Source organism: Heterodontus francisci, chromosome 2 (genome assembly GCF_036365525.1).
Source record: "Heterodontus francisci isolate sHetFra1 chromosome 2, sHetFra1.hap1, whole genome shotgun sequence".
Classification (NCBI taxonomy): domain Eukaryota; kingdom Metazoa; phylum Chordata; class Chondrichthyes; order Heterodontiformes; family Heterodontidae; genus Heterodontus; species Heterodontus francisci.
In genome coordinates this window covers 18,403,944-18,424,616 of record NC_090372.1, presented here as the reverse complement: position 1 = coordinate 18,424,616, position 20,673 = coordinate 18,403,944, and the positions used below count along the sequence as shown (strand labels likewise).

The 20,673-nt window shown below is 43.3% G+C and overlaps 1 protein-coding gene and 1 pseudogene across 1 annotated transcript in view; one reads left to right on the top strand and one right to left on the bottom strand.

Annotated features, from left to right (window-relative positions):
* The window catches only part of gmds (GDP-mannose 4,6-dehydratase), a 780,658-nt gene that overhangs the window by 78,952 nt on the left and 681,033 nt on the right, over positions 1 to 20,673 (bottom strand). Inside the window, exon 9 of the mRNA XM_068055307.1 lies at positions 551 to 647. Within this exon, the coding sequence (XP_067911408.1) occupies positions 551 to 647 (97 nt within the window). The remainder of the gene's footprint in view (positions 1 to 550; positions 648 to 20,673) is intronic.
* On the top strand, positions 9,810 to 9,910 carry LOC137352021 (U2 spliceosomal RNA; annotated as a pseudogene).

Below are 20,673 nucleotides of genomic sequence, written 5' to 3'. Positions count from 1 at the left end.
TAAATAAAAAAATAAATAAAAATACGAGACCTCTTATTAATCCTACCTCACTACACATTACCAAATCTAAAATAGCCTGTTCCCCGGTGGGTTCTGCAACATATTGCTCTAAGAAACAATCCCTGATGCACTTGACACAAAAAAGCAAAAAATATGACCTAAGTTACCCAATCAGCAATCTCTTGAGGAATTCAATTTAGAAAAGTAAATTGATCAATCAAAAAACAAATAGTGCAAATTTTGAAGAAATTATCTCAAAGAAATAACAGAATTATAAACAATGGGCATTTGTGCTACCAATCTGAATAGATACTAAAGAGGCACAAGAAATGGGCTACAGCAACTTTAATAGTTAGAAACAGGAGTAAATCACTAAATAACACATTTAAATAGTGGGAGTAATAAAGCAGGTATATCACTGAATCATAGTATTTCTGGAACAAAATTAAAATTTTAGATGATATAACAGGTCATTTTAGTAACAGTCAAATGAAGCAATTCACATGAACATAACTGGGCTACTTTTCAATTAATTTTTAAATGTTCTTACCACTTCAGTTGGTCTGTAGTACTTGGGATCAACCCTCACATGGACTTGGCCTGTTTCCTTACACCTGCCCACTTCATTTTCACCCTGACCTTCCCACCTAAAAAAAGATAGACATAGTTCTGACTATTTTGTTAAAAGAAAACATGTTAATGGGACTGACATCCCTTTTGTTCTTATTATGTTCATTCATATGCATTATGAAACTATTATACATAAACAGGCACATTCATTTATATTTTCTGAAGCCATTGTATGATTAACGATACAGAACAGATTACTGATACAGGTGGTGGAACAAGAAAACTTCATAGGTGTCAAGAGACGGTGGCATAGTGGTAATATCACTGAACTAGTAATTCAGAGGCCCAGGCTAATACCCTAGGGCCAGGGGTTCAAATCCCATCATGGCAGCTGGTGGAATTAATATTCAATTAATTAATTTTTAAAAAATCTTGAATTGAAAGCTAGTCTCAGTAATGGTACCATGAAACTTTCATCGTCTTAAAAACCCATCTGGTTTACTAATGTCCTTTAGGGAAGGAAATCTGCCGTCCTTACCTGGGCTGGCCTACATATGACTCCAGGCCCGCAGCAACGTGTTTGACTCTTAACTGGCCCTCTGAAATGGCCTGGCAAGCACTCAGTTGTCAAGGGCAATGCTGAATCGGCAACAAATGCTGACCTTGCCAGTGACGCCCACAGCACGGAATCACAGAATTGTTACAGTGCAGAAGGAGGCCATTCAGCCCATCATGTTCACACTGGCTCTCAGAAAGAGCAATTCCCTCAGTCCCATTCCCCTGCCTTCTGCCAATAAACCTGCAGATTCTTCCTTTTCATTTAACAGTCTAACTCCCTTTTGAATGCTTCAATTGAACCTGCCTCCACCACACTCTCAGGCAGCGCATTCTAGACCTTAACCACTTTCTGCATGAAAAAGTTTTTCCTCACGTCACTTTTGCTTCTCTGACCAAATACTTTAAATCTGTGCCCTCTCATTCTTGATCCTTTCACGAGTGGGAAGAGTTTCTCTCTACTACTCTGTCCAGGCTCCTCACGATTTTGAATACCTCTATCAAATCACCTCTCAGCCTTTCTTCTCCAACAAAAACAGTCCTAACTTCTCCAATCTATCTTCATAACTCAAATTCCTCATCCCTGGAACCATTCTCATGAAGCTTTTCTGTACTCTCTCCAATGCCCTCACGTCTTTCCTCAAGTGCGGCGCCCAGAATTGGATGCAATACTCCAGCTGAGGCCGAACTAGTGTCTAATACAAGTTCAACATAACTTCCTTGCTCTTGTACTCTATGTCCCTATTATTACCCAGAGAGTGGTCGAGGCATGGAATGCCTTGCCCGGGGAAGTTGTTGAGTCAGAAACTTTAGGGACTTTCAAAAGGCTTTTGGATAGGTATATGGATAAAGGAGAATGATGGGGTATAGATTAAATTGTCCTTGACAGAGGACAAAGGATCGGCACAACATTGTGGGCCGAAGGGCCTGTTCTGTGCTGTATGTTCTATGTTCTATGTTCTAATAAAGCCCAGGATACTGTATGTTTTATTAACCGCGCTGTCAAACTATCCTGCCACCTTTAATGACTTATGCACATATACACCTAGGTCCCTCTGCTCCTGCACCCCCTTTAGAATTGTGCCCTTTATTCTATATTGTCTCTCCATGTTCTTCCTACCAAAATGAATCACTTCACATTTCTCTGCATTGAACTTCAGCTGCCACCTGTCCGCCCATTCCGCCAACCTGCCTATGTCTTTTTGAAGTTCTACACTATTCTCCTCACAGTTCACAATGCTTCCAAGTTTTGTATCATCTGCAAACTTTGAAATTGTGCCCTGTACACCAAGGTCTAGGTCATTAATATATATCAAGAAAAGCAAGGGTCCCAACACTGATCCCTGGGGAATGCCACCACAAACCTTCCTCCAGCCTGAAAAACATCCATTAGCCACTACTCTTCGTTTCCTGTCACTCAGCCAATTTCGTATCCATGTTGCTACCATCCCTTTTATTCCATGAGCTACAAGTTTGCTCACATGTCTGTTGTGTGGCACTGCATCAAATGCCTTTTGAAAGTCCATGTACACCACATCACCAGCATTGGCCTCATCAACCCTCTCTGTCACCTCCTCAAAAAACTCCAGCAAGTTAGTTAAACATGATTTGCACTTAGGAAATCCATGCTGGCTTTCCTTAATTAATTTGCATTTGTCCATCATTTTTTCTAGAAATTTTCTCACCACCGAAGTTAAACTGACTGGCCTGTAGTTGCTGGCTTTATCTTTACACCCTTTTATGAACACATCCCATGAAAGAACAGAAAAAAAGGAACTAGACAGGTTATTGTCAACAAATGGGATTCGAGGTTATTAGAAATGCACCAAGAGAATACTGTGGATTGGTGAGCTCGATGGATCGAAGGTCTTCTCCTGCCTGAAACTGTACTACATTACATATGCTCATATAGATATTCTATTATACCAATGTATATGTAGATGCATAATCGCACATATTTTATAAGAGTGTTCATTCCCACACATAGTTCATAAAGTTACTGCACAGCCTGACTGGAGAATACTTTTCAAACTAATTTTTGCCCAAATACAATGAACCTAATATCCACAGTAAATAAAATCGAATCGGTCTACAAATTAACAAGGGAAAGAACAAAAAGGACTTACATTTATATAGTGACTTTCATGACCTCAGGTTGTTCCAAAGCATTTACAGACAAAAAGTTATTTTTCAAGTATAGTTACTGTTGTAGTGTAGGAAACGCATCAGCCTATTGCACACAGTTAGCTCCCACAAACAGCAATGAAGTAACTAACCTGATCATCTGTTTTCGTTTTATTTAGATAACTGATGGACAGAAGACTAAGGAGGCGGAGGCGGGCTTGGAGGCAGGGAAAATCAGACAGTCGTGTGTCGGGATGGCTCCCCCGATGCCATCACGCCTTTGGGCAAGTTTCTCAGGGGTAGGCTGCCGGGGGAATTGGCAACCAACACCACAGAGGCAGGCAGCCAATTAGGCTAATTAAGGCCCCACTTAGGGGCCATTTTCAGAACCTGCCTGCATTTTCCAGGGCGGACCAGCCACCCGCTGAATTTGGAGGCTGGCAGCAACTTGGAGGTGGCCTCCTGGTGGTAGGCTCAAGCCTCCTCTCACTGGCCCAATGAATATGCAAATGGACCCGATGTCAGGTTCCCAATACCCTTGGGAAAATTCAGCCGAGTAGTGCAGATTGGGCCTTGGTGTAATGTCTCATTTGAAAGACAACACCTCTGACAATCTAGCTCTTCCTCTGTAATGGAGTGTCAGCTTGGATTATGTGCTCAAGTCGCTGGAGTGTGGCTTAAACCGATGAGCTTCTGACTCAGAGGTGAGAGTGTGACCAGTGAACCATGGCTGACACACAGACATATATATGCAAGTGACGTATGTTTCTTTCTAGATACCTTACTTCCTGTAGTCACCATTCTGTCACTTTGCTATGTCTTTTATGCTGAAAAAAAAACACTTAGAAAAGCATTAACTATTTTAAAACAGAAAATCTTTATGTCAACATTGTGTAATACTTGCTGTTGGGTGATGTGGTAAAAGATGGAGATCAAGGGCAGTAAGGGATGGGCAATAATTGCAGGTCTTGCCAGCAAAGCCCACATCCATGAACAAATAAAAAATAATTACAGGCCTCTCATGGGTAATGATGTTGTGATTTGAGTTGTTGAAATTTGCTCACCATTTTGTTTTATAACTCAATTTTCAGATACTTTTTTCCTGCTTAATACCCGATTTTCAAATTTTCCTCTGATAAGCAAGGCATCCAAGACCCTCCAGCCCATTTGCAAGCACCCTTTGCTAACCGTATTTAACTTTGGGCCGAGGGCCACATCCTCCCCATCCGACCAGCCCCATTTGCTTTCCCTAGTGGTATAGTGATTGACTTCAAGCCAACTATGCTGGGCCTTTTTTGTGACCCGACCAAATCAAGATTCTTGACCTCACCATGACCCCCCACTCATCAAGTGCTTGACTCCATTACTAAACCACTACTGAATTTTTGAAGAGCACAATCTTTTACAAGCAATTAAACTTATAATGCCATACAAATAGCAACATAAAAATTTGCATCACAGAAGGAGGCAATCGAGTCAGCTTTTTGCTTCTTTCTTTTGGGCCTCCTTATCTCGAGAGACAATGGATGCGCGCCTGGAGGTGGTCAGTGGTTTGTGAAGCAGCGCCTGGAGTGGCTATAAAGGCCAATTCTGGAGTGACAGGCTCTTCCACAGGTGCTGCAGAGAAATTTGTTTGTTGGGGCTGTTGCACAGTTGGCTCTCCCCTTGCGCCTCTGTCTTTTTTCCTGCCAACTACTAAGTCTCTTCGACTCGCCACAATTTAGCCCTGTCTTTATGGCTGCCCGCCAGCTCTGGCGAATGCTGGCAACTGACTCCCACGACTTGTGATCAATGTCACACGATTTCATGTCGCGTTTGCAGACGTCTTTATAACGGAGACATGGACGGCCGGTGGGTCTGATACCAGTGGCGAGCTCGCTGTACAATGTGTCTTTGGGGATCCTGCCATCTTCCATGCGGCTCACATGGCCAAGCCATCTCAAGCGCCGCTGACTCAGTAGTGTGTATAAGCTGGGGGTGTTGGCCGCTTCAAGGACTTCTGTGTTGGAGATATAGTCCTGCCACCTGATGCCAAGTATTCTCCGAAGGCAGCGAAGATGGAATGAATTGAGACGTCGCTCTTGGCTGGCATACGTTGTCCAGGCCTCGCTGCCGTAGAGCAAGGTACTGAGGACACAGGCCTGATACACTCGGACTTTTGTGTTCCGTGTCAATGCGCCATTTTCCCACACTCTCTTGGCCAGTCTGGACATAGCAGTGGAAGCCTTACCCATGCGCTTGTTGATTTCTGCATCTAGAGACAGGTTACTGGTGATAGTTGAGCCTAGGTAGGTGAACTCTTGAACCACTTCCAGAGCGTGGTCGCCAATATTGATGGATGGAGCATTTCTGACATCCTGCCCCATGATGTTCGTTTTCTTGAGGCTGATGGTTAGGCCAAATTCATTGCAGGCAGACGCAAACCTGTCGATGAGACTCTGCAGGCATTCTTCAGTGTGAGATGTTAAAGCAGCATCGTCAGCAAAGAGGAGTTCTCTGATGAGGACTTTCCGTACTTTGGACTTCGCTCTTAGACGGGCAAGGTTGAACAACCTGCCCCCTGATCTTGTGTGGAGGAAAATTCCTTCTTCAGAGGATTTGAACGCATGTGAAAGCAGCAGGGAGAAGAAAATCCCAAAAAGTGTGGGTGCGAGAACACAGCCCTGTTTCACACCACTCAGGATAGGAAAGGGCTCTGATGAGGAGCCACCATGTTGAATTGTGCCTTTCATATTGTCATGGAATGAGGTGATGATACTTAGTAGCTTTGGTGGACATCCGATCTTTTCTAGTAGTCTGAAGAGACCACGTCTGCTGACGAGGTCAAAGGCTTTGGTGAGATCAATGAAAGCAATGTAGAGGGGCATCTGTTGTTCACGGCATTTCTCCTGTATCTGACGAAGGGAGAACAGCATGTCAATAGTCGATCTCTCTGCACGAAAGCCACACTGTGCCTCAGGGTAGACGCGCTCGGCCAGCTTCTGGAGCCTGTTCAGAGCGACTCGAGCAAAGACTTTCCCCACTATGCTGAGCAGGGAGATTCCACGGTAGTTGTTGCAGTCACCGCGGTCACCTTTGTTTTTATAGAGGGTGATGATGTTGGCATCGCGCATGTCCTGGGGTACTGCTCCCTCGTCCCAGCACAGGCATAGCAGTTCATGTAGTGCTGAGAGTATAGCAGGCTTGGCACTCTTGATTATTTCAGGGGTAATGCTGTCCTTTCCAGGGGCTTTTCCGCTGGCTAGGGAATCAATGGCATCACTGAGTTCCGATTTGGTTGGCTGTATGTCCAGCTCATCCATGACTGGTAGAGGCTGGGCTGCATTGAGGGCAGTCTCAGTGACAGCATTCTCCCTGGAGTACAGTTCTAGGTAGTGCTCAACCCAGCGGTCCATCTGTTTGCGTTGGTCAGTGATTATGTCCCCCGATTTAGATTTGAGGGGGGTGATCTTCTTGATGGTTGGCCCAAGAGCTCTCTTCATGCCATCATACATTCCTCTGATGTTTCCGGTGTCTGAGGCCAGCTGAATATGACTGCATAGGTGTTGCCAGTAGTCGTTTGCGCAACGCCTAGCTGTTCTTTGTGCAGTACTTCTGGCTGCTTTAAGTGCTGCGGATGTTAAATCGCTGGGGGCTTTCTTGTAGTTCAAAAGTGCAATGCGCTTAGCGGCTATGACAGGTTCCAGCTCTTCATTATGAGATTGAAACCAGTCTGCATTTCTCTTCGCACTTTTGCCGTAGGTGGTCAAAGCTGACTCATAGATGGCGTCTCTGATGTGGGCCCACTTGGTCTTAGCATCCCCTGTGGGAGTGTTTTGAAGGGCTGTTACAAGTGAATTTAGAAATTTTTGTAACAGCTGTGGGTGAGAAATTCTGCTCGTGTTGATGCGCGGGTGGCCCTTCTGCTTGGAATGATGCAACTTCTTTGGTCTGAGTCTAACCTTGCTGCACACCAGGGAGTGGTCGGTGTCGCAGTCCGCACTGTGGAAGCTGCGTGTGATTTGAACACTGTTTAAGGCGGCTCGCCTTGTGACAATGAGGTCTAGCTGGTGCCAACGACGTGATCTTGGGTGCCTCCATGAAACCTGGTGACAGGGTTTAGTGTGAAAGAACGAGTTGGTGATGCAGAGGTTATGATAGGTACACAACTCAAACAGTCTCTGCCCGTTCTCATTCATCCTTCCAACGCCATAGCGCCCAAGGCAGGAGGGCCATGAGTCATGGTCGGCCCCAACCCTGGCATTAAAGTCCCCCAGCAGGAATAGGTGTTCGGTGTTGGGGATGCTGCTAATGATGTTATGGAGTTGTTCATAGAACTGGTCTTTAGCTTCAGGTGCGGAGCAGAGTGTTGGAGCATAGATGCTGAGAAGGTGTACTGGACCAGAGGTGGTGAGCAGTCGGATGGACAGTATGCGTTCCGAGCCATTTGAGGGAGGCTCTATCATGCTGAGCAAGGAGTTTCTGATGGCGAAGCCCACTCCATGCTGTCTTGGTTCTTCGGGATCCCTGCCCTGCCAGAAGAAGGTGTAGTCTTGCTCTGCTAGAGAGCCACTCGCGGGGAGGCGAGTCTCCTGAAGTGCTGCAATGTCCACATTGAATCTACTGAGCTCGTTGTTAATGATGGCGGTCTTCCGAGAATCGTTGATTTGTGTAAGGTCTTCCGACAGGCCAGGACACATAGTTCTGACGTTCCAGCTTGCAAAGCGAAGGGCTGGTACCTTCTTTCCTTTTTTCATGTTGTTTGGTGCGGTGTATCAGTCCACCTTTCGGGCAATGACCCTGAGCTCCAAGCACCCATTGAAGCAGGCAGACTGTGGCGGGACAGAACCTTATTCACCGGGGGCTGCCCGGTTTGAGGCGGGCGGTAGCTGTCCAGTGAGGTGCAATGACCTCTCCCACCGTCAAAGGCAACCCGTGGCGCCCAGTTTCTACGCCAATTTATCTGGACTTATAACCCGTAACTGCTGCCTTCCGTTTTGTTTTAGTCGCTGTGAGGCAACTATGGAGTGACCTCTCCATGGCGCATGCCTGGGCAAATTTATGGAGGTTGAGAGTTGCCCAGTCGTCAAAACCCCCCTCTCGGCCTTTCTGGTGGGGTCCAAAGGAGTGCAGGACACGACGTTTGGCACCAGTATGGCTGCAGGAACTGCCGGAAACATGCCAAAGGTGACACATGACCGCCTACGGGGTTCCGCTCCGGATTTTCTGTTAGGGTTTACTCCCTTAGCCTTGGTCTCTCCCGAGACGCCCACAAGGCAGTGGGGTTGTTGGGGCCCCTACACAGGTGTAGGATGGTGCCGGTGGGAGGAGGGGATGCAAGGGGGAGGGGTAGAGGGAGGGGGTGGGGGGGGGGGGTGCAGGGGAAGGGGGTGCGGGGTGAAGATGGTGCGAGGGGGGGGCGGGCTGGGACGGGGTTGTGAGGGGGTGAGCTGAGAGGGTGGAGCAGGGAAGGGGACGGGGGTGGGGGGTGGTGGAAGGGGGGTAAAGGGGGGGGAGGGGGGGTGGAATCTGGTGCAGGTAATAAGCCATTTCCTCAGTGCCCACCATCGACGTCCGGATTTTTGCTACAGCAATTCAAATCCCGCTGTCACATGCTCTACACATAGCCCTTTATTAATTCTTCTCTTAGCCTTACTACTGTGATTTAGTGGAAATAATCCAAATATCTCAAGATTCTTCTCAAAACTATATCTATCCCTGGCATCATCACAGCAAATCTATGCTGAAAATTCTCCATGGCTTTCATGCTCTTGCTATATGGGGTGCCCAAAATTCCATATAGTACTGTAACTGTGGCCTAACCATTGCCAAGCACAAATTTATTACTTCTTTTTGTACTTTAGGCCCCTATTTATAAAATCCAAAATGCTATTTGCCTTTTTGTGGCATTATCTACCTGCAATTTCAGGGAATTATGCTGAAACTCTCTGTTCCACACAATTCAACATATTTCCTTTGAGCGTATATGCATATTCCTTGTTCCTCCTCTCACAATTTATTACCCAAAGTTTGTAAGCTGCATCTGCAACTTGTCTCCCATTCTGATAACCTGTCTATGTACTCCTGAAGCCTTTTACAATTCTCCTTGCTGTATACAAAACCCACTACTTTTGTAAACTTACTTTATATATCACTGCAGATGGAGCTATGAAATCTGTCACAGGGACCAAATGCTTAAAGTTAATATAATATATAAATATATATCAGTATTATCGCTTTGCCTGTCTTTGAAAATCAACAGCCTCTTTTTTTTTAACATAGTCACCTTAAAGAGACTTTTAATTGTTCATTATGCTATGGATGGGCTATGAAATTTGCCAAGGGATTCTGTTTACATAGCCACAGGAATGGCAAAATAATGTATCCTCTCAAGGAATGGCTGCGCGTGGCGTGCACGCGTGCTTTCCTTTCTGCTTGCAAGGCCCGGCAACAAAAGGAGCTCTGGCTCAAAGACCGCCCGCCGTCGCCTCTTTCGCCCTAGGCTCGCCCGCCCGGCGGCTACTTTGACGTAGAGGCCGCACGCCGGGCCTGACGCGCGCAGCAAACGCAGTTTTACAGCCATTGCTTCTCGGCCTTTTGGCTAAGGTCAAGTGTAGTATCTGTTCTTATCAGTTTAATGTGTGGAAAGAGATGCAGTGGTTTTTGTCAAGGTTCATCCCAAGCAGCTCTGTAACACAGGAGTCTGTGCTCTACGGGCTGTTCCCAGGGACGCACACCGAGACAAACATCAACTGCTGCTGGAGGACTATCAATTCGGTGAAAGACGCCCTTTGGTCTGCCCGAAACTTGCTGGTCTTCCAGCGCAAAGAGTTGTCCACCACCGAATGTTGCAGACTGGCACATTCCAAGGTCCAGGACTACGTGCTGAGGGACGCACTAAAGCTTAGGGCAGCCGCAGCAAAGGCTCAATGGGGAAAGAGCACAGTGTAAGGTTCCCCCACCAAGCTAGACTGAGGGGCTGGATCCATGGGAAACCCCTCGAACTGTATCGTTAATATTCTGAATTGCTATAAATGTAAAACTGTAATTGACATGACAATTGAGAAACGGAAGGGTTGGGAAGAAACTCATGACAGTATTGAAGGAAACTGATCTCCCTTGCAATGTTTGTATTTTTTGGTGCTGTTTGGAAACTGTTTGGCAATGTAATTTTTACAGATTTTTATGAATAAAGTATATTTTGGAAATAAAAAAAAAATGTATCCTCTAATTCATGTGAGCAATGTCACAGGAATTCTGCCAGATAAAAAGCAGGTTAAATATCCATGCAGCTTTTGGACATCAAGGACCTTCTGAACATTATGTGCATACAATTACTGCTCAGTGAGATAAACTGCATATTTTGATGTCAAGATCTTAGCAGTGAGCTGAGACATCACATATTATTGAAACCTACACTCAACAAATGGAAATGATTTACTTCATCTTTGCGAATTAATGTGAATACTGCTGGAGCTAAATGACAACTGTTTTTCAAATATGCATAGCCTATTTGACAAGAATAGCCAATCAGACAAAAATAAGTCTTTTTGATTAAAAACAAAACCTTCTTCCAACTACAAAAGGCTGTGATCATAATTTTTATAAACTTGTGCTTCCAAATGACCTGGTGACCTAAATTTCCCACATGTGCTTCCGACGGGTAAAATTCCACACACAGCACAATTCATCAAATTACTCGAATAATATGAAAAAAGGTTTCTAAAATTTACAGGGTGTTATAGGATTGCCATAAGTGGCATAAAAAGAGGTGGCAGAGGAATGTTGACTGCAATGAACAGAACAGACAGCAAAGAAACACCAAAAAAAGAGACTGAATCCAGTCATTTCTCAGTGAGAACTATTTTGTAAGTTCGCAATATAATGTTTAATAACTTTATAAATTGGAAAAAATTGAAATTTCAGAGCATTGTAAGCCAGATGATTTGTTGTTTTAGAAGGTCAGGGCCATTACATCATGCAATGCATAATACATTGTTCTGCTGAAGTGTGTCCCTTTAAGATGTAATTGCTCTGCATTCATGAAATCAACGCTCAGGCAACAGATCAGATTGGGTCTCTCTTTTTCTTTCTTAATTAAGTGTGATTACTAAGGCCAGTGCTCATGTCTACAACAGTTTAATTATTCTATGGTCAGGGAACTTTGCAGGCTAGAAAGTATTAGTCAATTTCTGACTGCATTGCATAAGGACCCAGCATTTTAAATTGTTTCCCCATGTAACAATGGATGTGAAGTTTGTGCATGTTGGATACATTTATTAAAATATCTAACTTATCTTAAGTCAATATGTGGGGTTCAACTGAAAACATATTATAAGTATCTGTAGCACCTACCACTCCTGTATGTAGGTTATGTGATAGACATTTTCAAAGTTAATCATGCCTCACTGTATGACACACTATACGTGCTATTTTATAGTCAGGGTATATTACCCTGAGATTACACAATCTGTACAGAGTTCCCTTAAATCATCAAATGTTTTTCTAAAAAAAAACTCCCATTTTCTATCTGCAGTCTCATGTCCAAAATAAGGATCTAAACAAAATAAGAAAATTCTAGAATACTCTAAATCACAAACATAATTAAATATATTCAATGAATTTTCCTATGTGCCTTTTAATTCCTTTATTATGGGTTTTCTCTGAAAAGCATCAGCATGGACTTAATATTTTTGTTCAGACAAAAGGCTTCACAGTCAGGCAAGTATGGGGGCCCTTCCTGCTGGTTAGTTGCACATTGTGCTGTAGGAAGTCAGCACATGATCAGGGAAATGCCGGAGCACTCAAATCAAAAATGAGTCCTGCATCATACGCAGGATCCCAATTTGAATAAATTATTCTGCCCTTTAAATGCTCTCATCGTGCACTCCTGCCATCAGCGCATCCACCTTATCCAATATGGTGGGTGGCGCACTTGCTGCCTGCTTAGCTAAGTAGGAGCTTAAGCTGGGTAACACTTGAAGCCCTAGGCCATGATACACCATAGTTGGAATATATTATCCAAGGACACATTGTACAGCGAGCTCGTCACTGGTATCAGACCCACCGGCCGTCCTTGTCTCCGCTTTAAAGACGTCTGCAAATGCGACATGAAGTCCTGTGACATTGATCACAAGTCGTGGGAGTCAGTTGCCAGCGATCACCAGAGCTGGTGGGCAGACATAAAGGCGGGGCTAAAGCGTAGCGAGTCGAAGAGACTTAGCAGTTGGCAGGAAACAGAAGCGCAAGGAGAGAGCCAACTGCGTAACAGCCCTGTCAACCAATTTTATCTGCAGCACCTGTGGAAGAGTCTGTTACTCTAGAATTGGCCTTTATAGCCACTCTAGGCGCTGCTTCACAAACCACTGACCACCTCCAGGCGCTTACCCATTGTCTCTCGAGACAAGGAGGCCAAAGAAGATGATTGATAAGAATCTGGTGGCCAGATTGCACAATCTCTCAAAATGCTTTCTGAATTTTGTTTTCAATTAACATCCACAATAATGGTCCAAACAAAATATTTTAAAAATTACATATTTCACAATATTTATCCACTGAATTGTCATTTGTATCTTTTGGTGCTTTCATTAAAGTTTTACTTGAAAAATGCATTTAAATTATAAAAAATAATTTATGTTTTTACTTTTCAGCCTCTCAGAAAAGTTAGGGCTTACATATATAAGGTTATCTAAGGGGCACTGCAGGGCTCTAATTTGGATTGTGCAGTCTTTCCCACAATACATCAATGTGCTAACAGGGTTTTTTTGCTCTCTTTTATCCCAGCAGATTTTCTTCAAATAATTTAGAAAAACAAGAGAACAAATTTCAAACGTTTCATGGAAGTAAAATTTATATTGAGGGTTTTTTGGAGTGATGAGAATGACAGGGTGGTAGGCAGCAGAATGGAAAGTGGGAATGTGAAGGAATGGGGATGCAATGGGAGAGAATGAGGAGAGCATGAGTGATGGCGGAAAGAGGTATTGAGGGTATTTTTCCCACAACCCATTCCAATTGGAAGCCCACAGTTACTGGGAATAAATGCCAACTGTAGCTTTGGAAACAAATTGAAGGAAAAGTGATACAAGAAGAATAACAGAGACCTGGTTAAAGCTGGTATTTACTGCAAGCTAAAAATACCAGACTATCGTGCCTACAGTAGGGGAGGCAAGCAAAGCAGCTAAAGGAGCGGCAAATATAGTTAAGACAACACTGCACCTAAAGGGAAAAAAATAATATAGAAGCAAAATATTGCGGATGCTGGAAGTCTGAAATAAAAACAGAAAATGCTGGAAATACCCAGCAGGTCAGGCAGTATCTGTGGAGACAGCAACAGAGTTAATGTTTCAGGTCAACGACCTTTCACCAGAACTGGGAAAATTTAAAAATGTAATAGGTTTTAATCAAGTGAAGTGATGGAAAAACAACAAAAGGGAAGTTCTGTGATAGGGTGGAAGACAGGACAGATGAAAGGACAAAAGAGTTTGTGGTGCAGGACCAACGGAAGGAAAAAATTATGTGTCTTGGCTTCTACAGCAGAGATGATGTAGATTGACATTAACAATATTAAAGGGAAGGTAATTATTAGTTGTCGTTATAAAGAAGGTAATTATTAGTTGTTACAAAGAAGGTAATTAATAGCTGCTTTAGACTTTCTGAACAAGAGAATATAGCTAGGGAAACATATTTACAGCTCAGGGAGATCTGAATAGATCCAAAATGTTAATCACTGGGGACTTCAATTACCTTGATATTACAAGAAAAAAGCAAAAGTAAAACTGAAGAGGATTGCAGGTTTATGAGATGGTAAAGAATCACTTCCTTACTCAGTTTGCAGTACAGCCTGCACAGTCAGCAGCTTTTCCTGACCTAATCTTTAGTAATGATCCAGTAATAATGCCTAAGATAGAAGTAGGAAAGCATTTAGGATGTAACAATGGTAAATGAGTTAAATTGTTATGTTTATGATCTGGGTGGAACAAAGCCGATACTATAATAAAAACAAGAAATGCTGGAAAGACTCAGCAGTTCTGGCAGCATCTGTGGAGAGAGAAGCAGAGTTAATGTTTCAGGTCAGTGACCCTTCTTCAGAACTGGCCTATCCTATGCTCCTTCCGCTTAAATTAATAGTAACAGACGATCAAGCACGTTTAAAAAGTTCATTCAAATGCAATAAAGGCTGGAAGATTCCAAGCAGAAAATTGGAAATTTCTTCAAAAAATGTTGGTAAGGTCATAAACAAAATGCAATCTGGTCAATTCACAACAGGCAAGAGAGACCAATGTAGTTAAATTCCATATTGGTGGAGATGAACTTTACAAGTTCTCTTTTTTAAATGGTGAACTTTACCGAAAGAACACTCTATTTAAAAATCCCATGATTATAGTTAGCAGATGTTACTTTAAAAAAAAAACACAATGTAGGTTAACTTTACCCTAGCACCTCCCCTTGCCTTCTATTTTTAATAAGAAATCCCACAATGATGATCTTTACTAAATGCTCTGCTTAAGCCATTTAAAAAACTCCCCTTTCAAACTAAAAGTTAAGTCTTATGCCAGCTTCTCTTTGTGTGTTTTATTGATCTGTGTGTTGTGCCTACAGGTGTACAGCATCAAATAAATTCAGCCATCAGAAAAACCAAACAGATATGTGTTAAAGAGTCATAGAGTCATTATGGCACAGAGGAGGCCATTTGGCCCAACAAGTCCATGATGGCTGTCCATACCGAAATCCAATCAGTCCCATTCCTCCACTCTGTCCCAGTAGCCCTGCAAGTTTATTTCCCTGAAGTGCCCATCCAATTTCCTTTTAAAATCATCCATTGTCTCCGCTCCACCACCCTCTTAGGCAGCAAGTTCCAGTTCATTACTACTCACTGCGTAAAAAAGTTCTTCCCCACAACCCCCCTACATCTCTTGCCCAAAACCTTAAAGCCTTAGACCTTGTACCATCAGCAAATGGGAACACCTTTTCTTTGCCTACCTTATCTAAACCTGTCATAATCTTGTACACTTCTATCAATCTCCTTTGCTCCAAGGAGAACAACCGCAGTTTCTCCAACCTAACCTTGTAGCTAAAGTCTCTCATCCCTGGAACCATTCTGATAAAACTCTTCTGCACTTTCTCAAGGACCCTCCTTCTCAATGGCCCACCCTTCCTAAAGTGTGGTGACCAGAACTGGACACAATACTCTAGTTGTGGCCTAACCACAGCATAGTGTCTTGGTAATGTCACTGAATAATTGAGAGACACAGGCTAGTGCCCTGGGGACACGGGTTCATATCCCACCATGGCAGCGGGTGAAATTTAACTTTAATTAATTAATAAACTCAATTAATTAATTTAAAAAACTGTAATTGAAAGCTAGTCTTAGTAATGGTGATCATGAAACTACCAGATTGTCATAAAAACCCATCTGGTTCACTAATGTCCTGCTGTTCTTACCTGGTCTGGCATACATGTGACTCCAGCACCATAGCAATGTGGTTGACTTATAACTACCCTCTGAAATGGCCTAGCAAGCCATTCAGTTATCAAGGGCAATTAGGGATGGGCAACAAATGCTGGTCTTGCCCACATCTCATGAAAGAATAAAAAAGTCCAACCTTGTTGCCTTTTCTTGATGATATTCACTAACGATCTATCCTCCTCCACCATTCTGAGCACTTCTTCACTGCTCTTGTGTTCTATTGAAGTGACCTGCTCCATCCTTCTCTAGAACCACATTTCACATTTTTCCAGTCTTTGGAAGTCTGCTTTTCTCAAGGTCCATATTTCAGCCACGTACATAAGACACTTCAAATTACAGATAATTCTTTTCTTAAGATCTCTAGTCATTCCTATACTGAGCATATACTGAGAATATATTCTCCAAACTTTGCTCACGACATTCTCACTATGTCCTGCCACCTTCAAAGATCTATGCACATGAATCCCCAGGTCCCTCTGTTCCTGCACACTCTTTAGAATTGCGCCATATAGTGTATATTGCCTGTCCCTATCCCTTCTGCCAAAATGCATCACCACACATTTCGCTTTATTAAATTCCATCTACCATTTGTTTGCCCATTCTGCTAATCTATCTATGTCCTGTTGCAGTTGACTGGTATCATCCTCACTATTCACCACAAGTCTGGCACATAGGCAAATTTTGAAATTTTACTCTGTATTCCAATATCCAAGTCATTTTATATATATATATCAAAAAGAATAGCTGGCCTAGCACTGGCCCTTGGTCTTTCAACCTGCAGTCTGAATTTTTTTTTACCACGACTTGCTGTTTTCTTAAGGCAATCTTTTATCCAAGCTATTCCTATTCCATGAGCCTCAATTTTATTAACCAGCTTTCTAAGTGGTACTTTGTCAAACGCCTTCTTAAAATTCAGATAGACAACATCCATCACATTCCCTTCATCAACCTTGTCTGTTACTTCACCAAGAAATTCAATTAGGTTAGTCTAACATGATCAGCCTTTCAGAAATCCATGCTGGCTATCCTCAATTAACTCAAACCTCTCCAACTGCCTCATGAGTTTTTTCCTGATTATAGTTTCTAAAACCTTACGCACCAGTAATGTTAAAGTAACCAGCCTGTAATTACTAAGAATGCCCTTACACCCTTTCTTGAATAAAGGTGTCACATTTGTCACTCTCCAATCCTCTGGCACTCTCCCATATCTAGGGAAGATTGGAAGATTATGGCAGGCTATCTCCACTCCCATAGCAACCTGGGATGCTAGCCATTTGGACCAGGTGACTTCTCCACTCTAAGCCTTTCCAGTATATCCTTCCAATCAATTTTCACCTCATACATTACCTCTACCATCTCCGCTTCTACCAATATTTTGTCAGCATCATCTTCCTTAGTAAACACTGATACAAAGTACTCATTAAGTATCCTAGCCTAGCCTTGCGCCTCCATGCATATATCATGCTCTTACCAGCTTACTATTTACATGCTGGTAGAAGATTTTTGGGTTCCCTTTTATGTTAACTGCTATTCTATTCTCAGATTCTCTCTTTTCCAGTCTTATTTTCCTCATTTCCCATCTCAACTTATTGTATGTGGCCTGGTTCTCACTTGAAGAATTCACCTGAGGTGTATCATTCACTAGAGCATGGCTACCCGACCCAAACCCGACGGGACCCGATGACATGTGTCGGGTTCGGCTCGGCTCGGGTCAGGTCGGGTCGGACACACTCTATCACCACCTCTGGTAAGTGGCTCCAATGTTAATGTACTTTTTGGACTTGAAAGGTTGTTTAGTTACAGTTTTTTTAAGCTCGTGCAGATAAGCAACAATGTGAAAAAATGGAAGCTAGGTTAACTGATGGTCGGGTCGGGCTGGGCGCGGGAAAAAAATGCAAGGACTCCGGCCGGGCCGGGCTCGGGTCGGATGTGGTTCTGTCGGGCTCGGGTCGGGTTTCATTTGCAGACCCAAGCCAGCCTTCATCATTCACCCTCTTTTTTTGTTTGATTATATTCTCAAGTTCCGACACCGAGAACTCAGAAAGCCGAGAGGAGTACAGAAAGCGGAGGAGTGAAGTCAAAAAGGAAATTAGGAAGAAAGAATATTGGCAAGCAAAATCAAGGTGACCCAAAGATGTTTTATCAATACATTAAGAATAAGAGGATAACCAAGGAGTAGGGCCCATAAAAGACCAAAAAGGTAACCTATGTGTAGGAGCAGAAGATATTAGTAAGGTGCTTAATGAATACTTTGCGTCTGTCTTCACAAAAGAGGGAGACGATGTAGATATTGTAGTTAAGGATGAAGAATGTGATAAACATAGGGAAAGAAGAAGTATTAATGGGATTAGCATCCTTGAAAGTTGATAAATCACCAGGGCCAGATAAAAGTATCCTAGGCTGTTAAAAGAAGCAAGAGAGGAAATCGCAGAAAGTCTGACCATCATTTTCCAGTCCTCACTGGATACAGGTGCGGTGCCGGAAGATTGGAGAATTGCTAATGTTATAACTCTGTTTAAAAAGGGTGCGAAGGATAGACCGAATAATTACAGGCCAGTCAGTCTAACCTCAGTAGTGGGCAAATTATTGGAATCTATTCTGAGAGACAGGATAAACTGTCACTTATAAAGGCACAGGTTAATCAAGCACAGTGAGCATGGATCTGTTAAGGGAAGATCTTGTTTGACCAACTTCATCAAATTTTTTGAAGAAGTAACAGGGAAGATAGATGGGGGTAGTACAGTTGATGTGGTGTACATGGATTTTAGCATGGCTTTTGACAAGGTTAGAAAAAAATCCCATGGGATCCAGGGAAATGCAGCAAGGTGGATACAAAATTGGCTCAGTGCCAGGAAACAAAGGGTAATTGTTGACAGCTGTTTTAGCGACTGGAGGGCTGTTTCCAGTGGCATTCCGCAGGGCTCAGTACTGGGTCCCCTGCTTTTGTGATGTATATTAACGATTTGGACATAAATGTAGGGGGCATTATCAAGAAGTCTGCGGACGACACAAAGATTGGCCGTTTGGTAGATAGCGAGGAGGATAGCTGTAGGCTGCAGCAAGATATTGATGATCTGGTCAGATGGGCAGAAAAGTGGCAAATGGAATTCAACTTGGAGAAGTGTGAGGTGATGCATTTGGGGAGGTCAAACAAGGCAAAGGAATTCACAATTAATGGGAAAATACTGAGAGGTGTAGAGGAAGTGAGGGACCTTGGAGGAAATGTCCACAGATCCCTGAAGGTAGCAGGACAGGTCGATAAGGTGGTTAAGGCAGCATATGGAATCCTTTCCTTTATTAGCCAAGGTATAGAATATAAGAGCAGGGAGGTTATGCTGGAACTGTATAACTCACTGGTTAGGCCACAACTTGAGTACTTTGTGCAGTTCTGGTCACCTCATTACAGATAGGATGTAACTGCACTAGAGAGGATACAGAGGAGATTTACGAGGATGTTGCCAGGACTGGAAAAATGCAGCTATGAGGAAAGATTGGATAGGCTGGGGTTGTTCTCCTTGGAATGGAGAAGGCTGAAGGGAGATCTGATTGTAATGTACAAAATTTTGAGGGGCCTGGATAGAGTGGTGAAGGGTCTACTCACCTTAGCAGAGAGGTCAGTGACGAGGGGGCATAGATTGGCAGAAAAATTAGAGGGGTGATGAGGAAAAGCTTTTTCACCCAGAGGGTGGCTATGGTCTGGAACTCACTGCCTGAAAGGGTATGTGAGGCACAGACTCTCAACTCATTCAAAAAGAATCTGGATATGCACCTCAAGTGCTGTAAGCTGCAGGGCTACGGACCAAATGCTGGAAGGTGGGATTAGAATAGGTGGATCATTTTTTGGCCAGCACAGACATGATGGGCCAAGTGGCCTCTTTCTGTGCCTTAAACTTTCTATGATTCTATTCCTTCATCATCTAAGGTGCCCTGGCTTTGGGTCCCCTACCTTTTGCCCTTGTTGGAATGTACCAAGCCTATAACTGAAATATCACCTCCGTAAAGATCACCCATTGTTTCGTTACTGTTTCTTTTGTCAATCGTTGGTTCCAATTTACCCTGATGAGATCCCTTCTCATCCCAGTGAAGTTAGATTGTTCCTTGGTCGTCTCCATTACTAATCTAAAACTTATGATACGATGATCACTCTTTCCTAATTGTTCCCCCATAGACTCTCGGTCCACTTGGCCCACCTCATTCCCCAGAAACAGATCCAGCAATGCTTCCTTCTGAGTTGGACCGAGAACATACTGGTCAAGGAAGTTTTCCTGATACATATCAGAAGTTGCTTCCCCTTTTTACCCTTTCCTCGAATACTATCGCAGTCGCTATTTGGGTAACTAAAGTTCCCCAATATCACCACGCTATAATTTTTGCACATCTCTGTGATTTCCCTGCAGATTTGCTCCTCTCTCTCACTATTTTTACGACTATAGAATACCCTCAGAAGTGAGATCTTACTTTTTTTGCTTCTCAAATATAACCAAATGGACTCTGTCCTTGCCTCCTCAAGGACATTCTCTTTCCAACACTGCAATGTCTTCCCTAATCAGTACTGCCACCCCACCTCCCTTTTTTCCTTCCCTATCTTTTCTGAACACTTTGTATCCTTGAATATTAAGTGCCCAGTCCCCACTATTTTTAAGCCACGTTTCCATTACTGCCACTTACATCATATTCCCACATGGCTATTCTAAACCTGTCTTTGTATTCCTCGTGGACCTTCTTAGGCAGCTTCTAACTAATAAGGTGCTACTTCCTTCTCTAGTACTATCCAACACTCTCAATCGTTTATGTGCCTTATTCCTCTTCTACTCCTTTATCCCTGATGAGGACTTTCTGTACTTTGGTCTTCGCTCTTAGGCGGACAAGGTTGAACAACCTGCCATCTGATCTTGTGTGGAGGAAAATTCCTTCTTCTGAAGACTTGAACGCATGTGAGAGCAGCAGGGAGCAGAGGATCCCAAACAGTGTAGGTGCGA